Genomic DNA, 12112 nt, shown 5'->3' with positions numbered 1-12112 from the left:
AGATGTATATCGTATACAAAATGAAGCGGCGAGAATGCTCAGAGCATAAGTGTAATTATTCGTGTGAATTTCAAGTGTACGTATTTGTAAAGGTATATATACATACAGTTTTGTTGAAATTAACAAATTGTATAACTATTAACCCTTTGCGATCCGAACATTCATCTAACCAAATTAATTTTGACTACGCTTATTCGCGTTGAGTGTTGATTAATCTTATTCTAAGCATCGAAACGGCCATACTTGACCCCATGAACTTTGCGTACGTTTTCAGATGAACGTATAAGATTGCAGAGGAGAGCAAAGGGTTATTGAAAGAAAATATTGCATTACAGTGGTTAAATAATTTTGCAGTAACTGGGAAAAAGAGGTGCAACTCTTCTATAAATTTCCTTTTTCTTTATCGACGTCGATTTGCTCGTACTCTTTCATAAAATAATAACGATATGAGAAATAGTAGCTTGTACAGTATCGAGCATTTAAATTTTCCGCGGAAAGGGTCAAGGACCTGGGGAAAGTGTGGCCTAAGACAAGGGGCTCCGCAAGTGGAGGAAGGGTTGCCTACGGCGAGGGGCCTGAAATTGGAGAAAGGGTTAGCTACGCCCAGGAGCCTGAAATTGGAGAAAGGGTTGCCTACGGCAAGGGGCCGGAACTCGGCAACCCTATAGGCAAAGGGGCAGAACATCCCCATCTTCCCTAGGGATTTTTATCATGCTCGATACTGTACATAAAATTACTATGAAATCTCGTTATTAGACCACGACTGGTAGATTCATTAATTTCTTTTTTCCATTAGTTCTTTACAGTTGGTTCACGCGGTCGTTTTCTCAGTTAACGAAAAACTGGATGTAATTATTCAACTACTAGTACATACTCTTTGTTATTTTTACAATTTGAAGCCGCTTATGCGAATTTCAAGTACCTGTACGTGAACGCGTGAACAAGTCTTTTTTCTTTTTGAAAATTTTCAAGATTACGACTGATCGAGTGTTTATCCGATAAGAAAACAATGAATTTTTCAGTTGTCAACGATTCGATGAGATGATCGGTTGATTAAACGTTGTCGAGCCTCTTTGAGTGTACGTAGTTTGTTTTTTATATTTATTTAAAGTATACCGTGACGCGTATAGATTTTCTTTTCTTTTTATCAATTTATTCACGTCATTGACAATATATATATATATATTTATAATATATATGTATGTATAACAAAGTAAGAATAATCATTGAATGTAGAATGGATATTATCTCAGGAACGTGTTGAAGAAGAAAAAAAAGAAGCGAGAGATAGCGTGATTAATATATTACAAAATAAAAAAAGCTATATATTATATGAATCTATTAAGATTGCGTTTATATTTTACACGCAACACGCGAGTTCTGTAAAAGCGTGTGTTAAATGTGATTTGCCATTGTGACGGACAAGAATATATTTGATCGCTAGGCGTTTATTAGCGCATCGATGTCATTGTTTGTTATTGTTATAGTTATATCGTCGCAACGTAGTATTTTCAACTAATAGACCATTTACATGTGTACTGTGTGATTGCTATGATCGTCGTCTAAATTCAATTACCAAACAATGAATTTTTCGATAATAATTTGTTTGGATAATTACATTAATATTTGAATAGAGAAATTTTCACAGAAGAGATTATTTTTCGAAAGGATGTTACATACCTTTGTTCGTCGAAGAAAATTTAGAAACAATCCTAAAATAAGTCTGCATCGTGCCCCAGGGGCAAAACATTCAGGAAGAATTAATTAATTAAATTAAAAGTGAAACAGTGCAATTTAGTGTTTGTTCTTCCTGGATATGTTTCAATCGAATCGAAAACGAAAATATCGAAGCACCATTCCGAAACGCGAGATGCAAGTGTGTAGGATTTGTGTGCGGTGTGAAAAAAAAGATAAAAATAATTAAAAAAGAAAAAAGAAAATAACCTACGAGAGAACGTAAACGGTATCGGCCTAGTTTAAAAAAAAAAAAAAAAAAAAAGAAAGAAAAAAAAATGAACTGTGCAATTGTACGAGTCGTACGAAGACAAAATAATTGCTAAGGTAAATTAATGTAGGTTTTGTACTCTCCGATAGTGAGAAATGAAAAGAGAGTTTTATATATATATAAATATATATAAAGAAAGATATTATATATACACGATAGTGATAATAAAAAATACGAAGCCCACGTATGTGACCAGCGATTGAGTGATATGGACAAAATTGACGTAATGTTTGATTTATAAAAAGAGGGACAGGAGATGTGTAAAACATTGCGAACACTGCATCAATACTGTACACAATGTATATCGATCACTTGTCGCGTACGTTACCTGCCTAATTATCTATGATAAACACCTGCGTTTCGACTTACAACACGGTGGACCAGTCGTAACGATCATTTTATCCATTCATTTTTCATTTATTTTCATCTACAAAGTTTATATAAAAAGAAAAAGAGAGAGAGATGTTATATTTTTATCATGATATTTCATCAGCTTAGAAATCATCGAATATACTTCGTTTTACTAAGTAACGCGGGTGTTTAGGAGAATATTTCAATTGTTATAAATCATCATAGAAAACAGGTATCGTACGCGTCAGGTGTTCGATCAAGAAAAGAAATAAGCATCAGCAAATAAACGTTCTATGGAAACGAAAAGTACCTTAGTGATTATTTTGTCTCTTTTCTTAACACACACCATGAACGCGTTTACGTACATACATACATACATTTTTATATGCATTTATGTAAATGATTAATGTGTATGTATGGGCGTACGTGTATACGTACATACATATATTTAGATATATAATATCGCACACCATATCGCCGCATCTTTTTTGTGTACTAACATTTATACAATTATCACAGCTATCAGTATGTAATACGATTATTATCATATGTAAAAGTCATCATTTGTATGCATCATATACACGGATTAATTTACTGTTAATTGATTTGAATCGCTTGGTGGAGGGTATTGCGAATCGACGTTTTATAGTTATTGTTCTTGTTGATTGTCACGAATGTATTGTGTATTGTGTGATATTTGCATGAGCATGCGCGCGTTAGCTAAGCTTTTCTTCTTGTAATATGCATGCGTTTATTTTGCGTTTCATTCGGTTCTCTTTCGTAGCTGCATCACGTTAAGTTTCATGGATCGACTGCCATCAGGGGTGATAGATTACAAATTTATAATTATAAACCTGTTAACTCTTCTATAGAGGTGGTCGGATCGCTCGTGAAGTCGTGAAAATTGAAATTGAATTTAATTTATACTTTGAATCGTACATTGGATCCGCCATCTGAGAGGGTTAATTAGGAATATAATGAAAATCAGAGTAACATCCTTCGCGTTCGAATCGTTTCATTTTTCAAGCTCATTGATAACTATTTTCATAGTTACACGTGAGAGAGATATCATAATCGTGCGAGTAATTCATTCATTAATTACTACAAACGCAAACACGAGAAGCGATCGGTTCATTATCATTCGCGTTTTACACATTTTTCCATAGCAAATGGAAACTGGAGCCGAGAGGATAATTTATTAATTCGGTTCGAATCAACTCGAGCAACACCAGTTATGGATCTACTGTTTCTTTCAATCTCTTCTCATTTATTTCTTTCGATATTTTTAGAAATTGAGTATCACAGCTCTGCTTGTATTTTCAGGAAAAACACACGTCTAGCCACCACAAAAGTTCCAGCAAATTCTCGCAGTCCCAGCACTCTCACACCTCGTAGTATCCGGATGTCGGTAGAAGAGGATATTGGTAAAAAAGAAAAGTGTCGCAGAAGCCCTCCGAAGTGACCTGACCCGCCTCGAAGAAGAGGAATTCATCCAGTTTCTTCGTTTATCGTGTGTCGAGACTCGATGGAATCACGCAGTTTTCATCGTCGTCCTCGTTTTATCATCCTAGATGATCAAGAGGAGTTCTTCTCGACTATATATATATATATAAATCACGACGAGGGAAAGTTCTTGCGATTTTGCTCGAAGATCAACCGAGGAAGATTCAAAGCTTGCTGGCGCCTTTTACGTTGGCCAAAGTTTTAACGTAATTCAAACAGCGATTATAATGCTTTCGAGTAGAACGCGAGTACAGAAAAAAGAGAAATAATGGTTGATATAGAATAGGATAAACTTGGCTGATTTTTAATCAACTTCCCGTATGTTATAAAATTCAATGTCTCGAGTAATTTGATTATACACATAATTTTTATTTTGATAGTTATACGACTTTGATAGTCGAGTAATTACTTTTTAATATAATGCCTGAAATGCTTCCAATTTCTGGGGATAACGGTATATTAAAAAGTTCGATAGGAATTTTAGTTTTTATTTATTAATGTAAGAGTAAACATCAAAGTTACGGAGATCCTAACGAAAAAATACTTGGAACATTGATATTTATAATTTACATTAAGCTATTGATATCATCAAACTTTATTCTGTTCTATATAATTACCAAATAATGTTCTTACTCAGGTCAAATTAGGTACACGATTAGTTAAGGAGAAAGCAAACTTCACTTCGTCCCGGGTCATTGGATTACGTGACTGATTTTCACTAAACCTTGTGCATCCACTGTACATCGTTCTTTATTGTATCTGTACGTTTTATAAGATATCAGACGAATTCTTTTCTCTCAACGAGATGCGAATACTTGAAAGAATACGTCTCGTATCAAGGTGGCCCTTAGGATCTTTCAAAGTTCTGATTTTCTCTCCAAGTTGTCTCTGATTTATACTGTCATTTTTATAGTATAATATTTAGTTGAAAGTACACGTATGTTATTTTTTAATTTCATCCCTAGGGCTACCAGATCTTTATCTTTCTATTTCTTATCCCGTTCAACTGCCACGTTTTCTTTTCTATAGAGAAAGCGCAAGACTATGCGCCGTTAATTTAATATTAAATTGATCGTCGATCGATTCGTTAGACAGGGACGTTCTTTAAATAGATCGAAGGATCAACGAGTCGAACATTAGAATATAGTAATATCTGTGTACGTTTATATCTAGGCAAGTTTTTCTTTACACGTTCAGTGGATTAGAAGCACAAATGCTTTGTGTACGACGTTCTTTATCGATGAATCGAAAGAGCTCAATCATTGTACGCGTATTTTCTTTTTCCTTTTTTTTTTTTTTTTTATCCATCATTTTTAACCGATCGATTTTCGTGCTTTCTTTTTACATATCATCATGCATTTAACGAGCTTTCGTTCCCTTTTATCGTAAACGTGTCGAATTATGGATTCAAAAATTGATGAATCCACTCGTTTCAATCAATGTATATATAAAGATTCATAATTGTTAATCGTATAGATATCATTTCGGCTGTTCCCTAGCTAGTTTTCATTCGTCTCGAACAGTTTTCTACGGATCCGCGTGTCCCTTACCAACGAATCGTTTGTGCGAGTAAATGCACACTGAAAGAAAAACTTGGTCCATTGTCCAATGATATTTATTCGTGCCGTTTTTGTTATGTAAATAGCCGAAGACCGCATAATATAGTACGTAATTGAAACTATATTATCCGCCACTTTAGCATTAAAGGACTATAGGTAAATAATTAATAATATTATCGTCAGACTGTAAATAAAATTATTTTGTATGCCAAAATAAACCAAATGAATGACTCGACACACAACGGTTACACGATCGCGTTACGCCACACGTTACGATTAATCTATATAGAAACAAAACAAGACAGACAAAATGGTAACAAAATTAAAAAAACGAAAAAAAAAAACAAAAAACACAATGGTACAAGTTGTTGCAGTACGACGCGCAATGAAACGATGAGACTACTACGTTATTATATTAATATTGTCTTCTTCACTCGTTCAAAGTACCATGAATCTTGCGCATATATTTAGCGACACATACACATACACACACAAGTTTAAATACTCGATTCTATCCTCCGCATAGTAGGTATTATTTTTTAAGAAGAAAATACCACAATTGCGAACGGCCGTGCGTACTGTATCCAAAAAAAAAAAAAAAATGTTATCACTGGTTTTCACGCATGTTTCGTACCGAGCATTTGTTTGTCGCGTTGTCTAAAAGCAACGCGAACCTGCTCTCGTTACATAATTATTAACATTAACATTTAATATCGATAACATAAATAACGATTATTCTAAATAACATCCAACAATGATAATGATAACACGATAAGAACGCAAAGTATCAATGAGAAGAGGAACGAAACTGTGAAACGCCTGTATTGTGTTTTTCGTGAAGAGATATCTGAAATTCACGCAATTAGCCATTCTTCGTCGTTCTTTCTGTATTGTGCATATCGTGGTTGCGTACCAACGTTCAGGAACGTGCACGAAGAAATTGTATTTATTGATTATAAAGATAAGTCGATCGAATGTAACTTTAGAATTGTATTCGACTGTCAAATGCCTTTTCAAAGCGTTTGTTCAACGAAAGAAAAGATAAAAAAAAAAAACATAACAAAAGGCGTGTTAGCAATAAATGTTCCGAAGCTTTCTCGGCGCGATAAAATACACGTTACGCTCGTCGTTCGTCGAACAATATTGCAAGGAATATTTTTTATTCTTATTACGATAAGTGGAGAGATCGACGAGCCTATTTTATCACGCCGATTATATGTATTTTCGTATTGTCCCGTGGCCGAGAGCAATCGTAACTTTAACTTAGAAATGTACGTATTAAATCTCTGAAACGAGATTCCATCGAGCATTTCTTCCTTCAGACAAGTTTCTCTCCGTTTTCATATCCCTTCGAATCTTTCACTGGTTCGTTATTAGTTTTTATTTTTCTCTTAAGTATTCTCTTGGCTGTGTGGTACAAGCGACGTTTATTGCTAATTGTTTTCGAATAATGTGTGTATCTGTAACACAATTGTTCATCGTTCGGCGACACGGAAAGAAAGTGAAAGAATGAATTATTAAAATAAAATAGAAGTGGCGAAACACGGAACGTTTGTTAGTCGCCGAATCTTCTGTCGAAGATCGAAACGGATTTGCTTGATAAAGTTGTTATAGAAAAATTTAGTTGTACTCCTAAGAAAGAAGGGAACGAAAACGATACGTTTGCAAGTGAAAGCAGTTTCCGTTTCTTTGTTCGAGAAGCGAAAAAAAGTAAAATAGAAATGCACACGAATTCGATCGAGATGAAAGATGAAGGGTTTTTTCTTTTTTTTTTTTTTTTCTCTCTCTCTCTCTCTTAAGGGACGAACGGGAGTTAACCGAAGGAATCGTGTCCGCGATGTAAATAAATTTATTCTTAAGGACTTAAACTGAAACGACGATTCGTGGAGAGTGTATACTTATTATTATCGTTTGCAAGTCGTGCATTTGTATTTCACGCGCATGCCATCGTGCTGCGGATCGTGGATACACGCTCGATCTCGGAAGTCCTCAGCCGTGATTAACCATCGTTTAAAAATTTGTTTTCTTGATGAATGAAAGGTGAATTTTTTTAAGTACGTTCACTCGAAGAGCGAAACGACTAATTCTGGGTATATTCAGTTCGGAACTGTACATTTTTTAAATACAAATTTTTTATTTCTTGGAAGTATTAGATCTCGCCTTACGATTAAAAAGGTGCCAATAATTCTTCCAATTACGAGTGCAATCGTTAATTTTGCGAAGAAAAGAAATTAATCTTGAATATGGGTATTTTAGTTTTTAAAAAAAAGTTTAATGAAATACAAAACCTTTTTACTTTAAACTTTCGTGACTGACGACTTTTGGGATTTGAGATAAGCTTGCCTAGTTTCGGGCAGCGTTTAAAAAAAGTTATCCTCAATAAAGAGAGAAGCAAAAGAATGATTAAAACGAATTTTCAGGTGTTCCCCGTTTACTTGATCCCTTTCGTTTTCGGTTCCTTCGATTTTGTTTCTTGTTCATTTTTAAGTACAGGCGCTTTTTCGAAATTCAAATTTGCGCATGTGCAGTGTTATGAGGTTATAAACGCAGTAGACCACTACATGGTAGTTATCTCTTTGGGTACATTTTAGAGTGAATGTTACGAAGAAACCGGCTTGTTGACCAAATTTGGCTACGTAACATTTATCTCTGATCAAATAAGTAAATAATTAAATACTATTTATCATAATTTTTGGAAATCATTTCAATATCGAAGTCAACAATTTTAATCGTACTTTACGTTTGACCACGTTTGACACTTTCGTCCGAATATAAGGTAACTCGTTAACACATTTTATTCATAATTATCGCACCTTCTAAATAGAAGTATATCTTTTATTTAGTCACATGTATATTGGTCATTTATTTAAAAAATTTGTCATTTTAATTGATTTCAGAAATGAATTACACTAAAGGTATCCGTTCTATTCTGTCTTGCTTAAGTGAATGCAATTTTGAACCATTCAAGAGGAATATACTAATGAAAAATGTATACAGAAGTAACCATTATTCGTGAGTAACATTAATTGTTATATAAATCATTTACTAAGTAACATGTTTCGAAAATGTAGTAATTATATCATTCTTGCGAATGAACTAACATTACAGGTGTAAAGTGTTAGTAGTTGGAGGTGGAACTGGAGGTTGTAGTATGGCTGCAAAATTTGCAAACACATTCAAAGATCCTAAAAAAGTGATCATAGTGGAGCCAAGTCCGGTAATACATTTTTTATTATAACAATTAAAATTTCCATTTTAATTCAGTCGCGTTGATATTTTTTAGGTACACTTTTATCAACCAATGTTCACTTTGATTGGTGGTGGTTTGAGATCTTATGAAGCTTCAAAAAAAACAATGAAAGATACTTTACCAAAAGATGCTACCTGGCTGAAAGAAAGTGTAATGAGCTTTGCACCTGAACAGAATCAAATAACTATGAGCAATGGAGATACTGTGCAGTATGAAATCATGATTGTTGCAGTGGGTTTGCAATTACATTGGGAAAAAGTGAGGTTGGACAAAATTTTTATATTTTTTGATCAATGAACACATACGAATTGTCTTTTATGTTTATTTTAGATACCAGGTTTAGTAAAGAGTCTTCAGGATGGTTTGTCAAAAGTGTGTTCCATTTACGGACCAGAGACTGTACCACATGTATTCAGCAAGATTTCAAGGGTTACCGATGGTACCGCGATATTCACCTATCCAAACAGTCCAGTTAAATGTCCAGGAGCACCCCAGAAAATTTTATATATCGCCGAGGAATTTTTGCGCAAGGTGAATTTGGATTATCTTCTTAGTTCTGTTCTGAATGTTATTTTACATACTATATTAACATTTATTTTCTCAGAAGAAAAAAGTCCGTAACAACGTAAAAGTTGTGTATAACACAGCTTTACCAGTAATATTTGGTGTCAAGAAGTATGCTGATTCACTTTGGGGTGTTTGTAAAAAAAGGGACATTATTGTAAATCTTCAAACAAATCTGATTGAAATAGATTCAGCTAAACAGGAAGCTGTGTTCGAGAAATTAGATGGCTCGAACGAAACATTCGTCCAGAAGGTTTGATTTTGTTAAATACATTCACACATTTGTATATTATGTATAAGAATTTAATTGACAACAATTTTTTTCATTTAGTTTTCATTACTTCATGTGTGCCCTCCAATGGGTCCACCTGACGTTTTGATAAGACATTCTTCGTTAACGAACGAAACAGGATTTTTGACTGTAGATCCTAAAACTCTACGACATACGAAATATCCAAATATATATGGAATTGGAGATTGCACCAGCACCCCAAATTCCAAAACTATGGCAGCAATAGGTACTATTATATTTGATTCTTGTTACGGAACAGAATTTTTATTGAAATTTATTTTCAGCTGCCCAGGGCAAAGTATTGTATAAAAATATTATGGATGATCTGGCCGGTAAACCAATGATTATGGCTTACAATGGTTACTCTTCTTGTCCCTTAGTTACTGGTTACGGAAAATGTATTTTAGCCGAATTCGATTATAATTTACAACCATTAGAAACGTTCCCAGTAGATCAGGGTCGTGAATATTACTTTACGTACCTACTTAAAGCGTATGGTTTTCCTATTTTATATTGGAATTTAATGACACGGTAAGTTTACTACAATTACGATCATTCATTGACGGGCAAGTATGTAATTTGGCATATTTTCAAATTTACAGTGGCTATTGGGATGGACCTGAATTTTTACGCCAATATTCAAACATGATAAAAAAGAAAAAAGATCCAGAAGCAATTAAAAGTTAAAGTTATTTATAATTACTTAGTATTATTTACATAATAATAAATGTATCCTAAGTGTATTATTTATTCAACGATAGAACATATCTTGTGAAATACTAATTATTTATCAAATCATTTAAATTATAAAATATTATCAACATAAAAATGTAAATAACGAATGGAAACGTTTCTATGTTTCAGAGACTTTTGTATATAATATTTCTAAAAGATATTTAGAAGTTTGAAAATATGAAACAATAAAGAAATTACAAATCCTTATGGTATCCGTTTTATCAAGATGGTAAAATCAGATCTCAACTCGAATCGCGTAGTCTGTGATCTTGACGCGTCAAGTTTGACGTAAACATGGATGGTCAGCTATTGGTAGGTTTTTTTTAAATAGTCGTCATACGTTTTTTTATACAGATCTCACAGTAATGTGCACCTTTTAATAATATATTCTTGATGTAAGTATTGTTTCGTGCAAACTTAATCATGAATCGTGGTGGATCATCAAAAGTCGCGCAACATAACCTTTCTCCGATGCCTCAAAGTGACCAGGAACGCGATTTTCAACAACGCGTATGATTTCAATTGATTTTAAGTTTGTTTTCCATATTTGTTTCCATTTATTATCATTTATTCAAACAATAATTGAATGAGTGTTTCCTAACCTATATGAAAATTCAATGTATAGCATGCGTGATTATTAAATACTTCGTTTGATTATTACATGGGTGCATATATGGAAAAGAAATTTTTCAGCTCTCTGTTTTAATATAAATATGTAATCGCAGGAACCCACGCTTTACACCGTTAAGGGTATGGCCATCCTGGATAACGATGGCAACAGAATATTAGCTAAATATTATGACAAAAATGTGTTTCCCACGTCAAAGGAGCAAAAAACATTTGAGAAAAATCTTTTCAATAAAACCCACAGGGCAAATGCAGAAATTATTATGTTGGATGGTTTAACCTGTGTTTATAGGAGTAATGTAGATTTATTCTTCTATGTTATGGGAAGCTCGCATGAAAATGAGGTGTTCATAATTCTTACATATTCAATTACATAAACATTGAGTAATATTTTTTTATTAACAAAATTGTATTTTTATTTCAGCTTATTTTGATGAGTGTCCTAAATTGTTTATATGACTCAGTTAGTCAGATCTTGAGAAAAAATGTTGAAAAAAGAGCCGTTCTAGATAGCTTGGACATAGTTATGTTAGCAATGGATGAAATTTGTGATGGAGGGTAAATGAAAAATGTTAAAGAAATCAAACATACACAGTGTTTGCTTAATAATTTCCTGTTATTAGCAGGAAAAAAATTTATAATATTGTAATGTTTTTTTAGAATTATTCTTGATGCTGATGCCTCGAGTGTTGTTCAGAGGGTAGCATTAAGGACTGATGATATTCCACTTGGAGAGCAGACAGTTGCACAGGTAATATTTGAAATTAAATTAAACATATAACATGTTTAAATGATTTAATGGCATAGCAAAGTTATGTCCATTTACCACGTAGAAACCTTTTCGATTTTTTTATTTTGTGTTCATGCATCATTCTACATGCTTCGCACAGTCTCTGATTGTAAGTTTTTATGATTTTAGAAGACTGAATTAACGAAATCATTTCATACGATTTTCATTTGTGTTACTAAACTTTATTTTTGTTCTAGGTTTTGCAATCTGCAAAGGAACAACTGAAATGGTCCTTATTGAAATAAATTTCGTGCATTAAAATTGTACTGAATATACATGTATGTATAAAATTAATATTTTAAAATATAAAAATAACAAATTTCATATTCCGTGTGTTGTACACATGGAAAATAAGTAAAATAGTCAAAACCCTTCCTGCTATTTACATGCAAAGGGTGAAACCTTTAGAGCAAGTAAAAGCTTCTCTAACATCAAA

The 12112-nt window shown here is 33.3% G+C and overlaps 2 protein-coding genes across 5 annotated transcripts; both read left to right on the top strand.

The window, feature by feature from the left end:
- The first annotated feature begins 1 nt into the window (after position 1).
- On the top strand, positions 2 to 10361 carry Sqor (Sulfide quinone oxidoreductase). Of its 2 annotated transcripts, none has more exons than XM_034336042.2 (10): positions 2 to 1079; positions 3680 to 8194; positions 8316 to 8430; positions 8527 to 8635; positions 8702 to 8926; positions 8999 to 9199; positions 9276 to 9485; positions 9564 to 9750; positions 9809 to 10055; positions 10127 to 10361. In XM_034336042.2, the coding sequence occupies exons 3-10, from the start codon at positions 8318 to 8320 to the stop codon at positions 10209 to 10211; spliced, it is 1377 nt and encodes a 458-aa protein (XP_034191933.2). In that variant the 5' UTR covers positions 2 to 1079; positions 3680 to 8194; positions 8316 to 8317; the 3' UTR covers positions 10212 to 10361. The 2 variants fall into 2 exon arrangements, with proteins under 2 accessions (XP_034191933.2, XP_034191932.2); XM_034336041.2 differs by having other exon boundaries at positions 8 to 1079; positions 9273 to 9485.
- Positions 10362 to 10411: 50 nt separating this feature from the next.
- Positions 10412 to 12000, top strand: zetaCOP (COPI coat complex subunit zeta). 3 transcript variants are annotated; one of them, XM_034336044.2, is made up of 6 exons: positions 10455 to 10571; positions 10660 to 10769; positions 10985 to 11230; positions 11311 to 11444; positions 11547 to 11637; positions 11874 to 11954. In XM_034336044.2, exons 2-6 carry the CDS (start codon positions 10683 to 10685, stop codon positions 11919 to 11921), a joined length of 606 nt encoding a protein of 201 aa, XP_034191935.1. In that variant the 5' UTR covers positions 10455 to 10571; positions 10660 to 10682; the 3' UTR covers positions 11922 to 11954. The 3 variants fall into 3 exon arrangements, with proteins under 3 accessions (XP_034191937.1, XP_034191935.1, XP_034191936.1); XM_034336046.2 differs by lacking the exon at positions 10660 to 10769 and having other exon boundaries at positions 10412 to 10571; XM_034336045.2 differs by lacking the exon at positions 10455 to 10571 and having other exon boundaries at positions 10578 to 10769; positions 11874 to 12000.
- Positions 12001 to 12112: the final 112 nt, after the last annotated feature.

This window comes from Osmia lignaria, chromosome 7, assembly GCF_051020975.1.
Source record: "Osmia lignaria lignaria isolate PbOS001 chromosome 7, iyOsmLign1, whole genome shotgun sequence".
NCBI classification, from domain to species: domain Eukaryota; kingdom Metazoa; phylum Arthropoda; class Insecta; order Hymenoptera; family Megachilidae; genus Osmia; species Osmia lignaria.
Note: the sequence above shows the minus strand (reverse complement) of the source record. Positions and strands in the feature narration are given on the sequence as shown.

Bases quoted from the DNA above. Each gene is read 5' to 3' on its own strand.
- Sqor (XM_034336041.2), top strand. From the start codon at position 8,318: ATGAATTACACTAAAGGTATCCGTTCTATTCTGTCTTGCTTAAGTGAA. The intron at 8,431-8,526 runs GTGAGTAACATT...CTAACATTACAG, and splicing joins TACAGAAGTAACCATTATTC to GTGTAAAGTGTTAGTAGTTG. The intron at 9,486-9,563 runs GTTTGATTTTGT...TTTTTCATTTAG, and splicing joins ACGAAACATTCGTCCAGAAG to TTTTCATTACTTCATGTGTG.
- zetaCOP (XM_034336045.2), top strand. From the start codon at position 10,683: ATGAATCGTGGTGGATCATCAAAAGTCGCGCAACATAACCTTTCTCCG. The intron at 10,770-10,984 runs GTATGATTTCAA...ATGTAATCGCAG, and splicing joins AACGCGATTTTCAACAACGC to GAACCCACGCTTTACACCGT. The intron at 11,638-11,873 runs GTAATATTTGAA...TTTTTGTTCTAG, and splicing joins GAGAGCAGACAGTTGCACAG to GTTTTGCAATCTGCAAAGGA.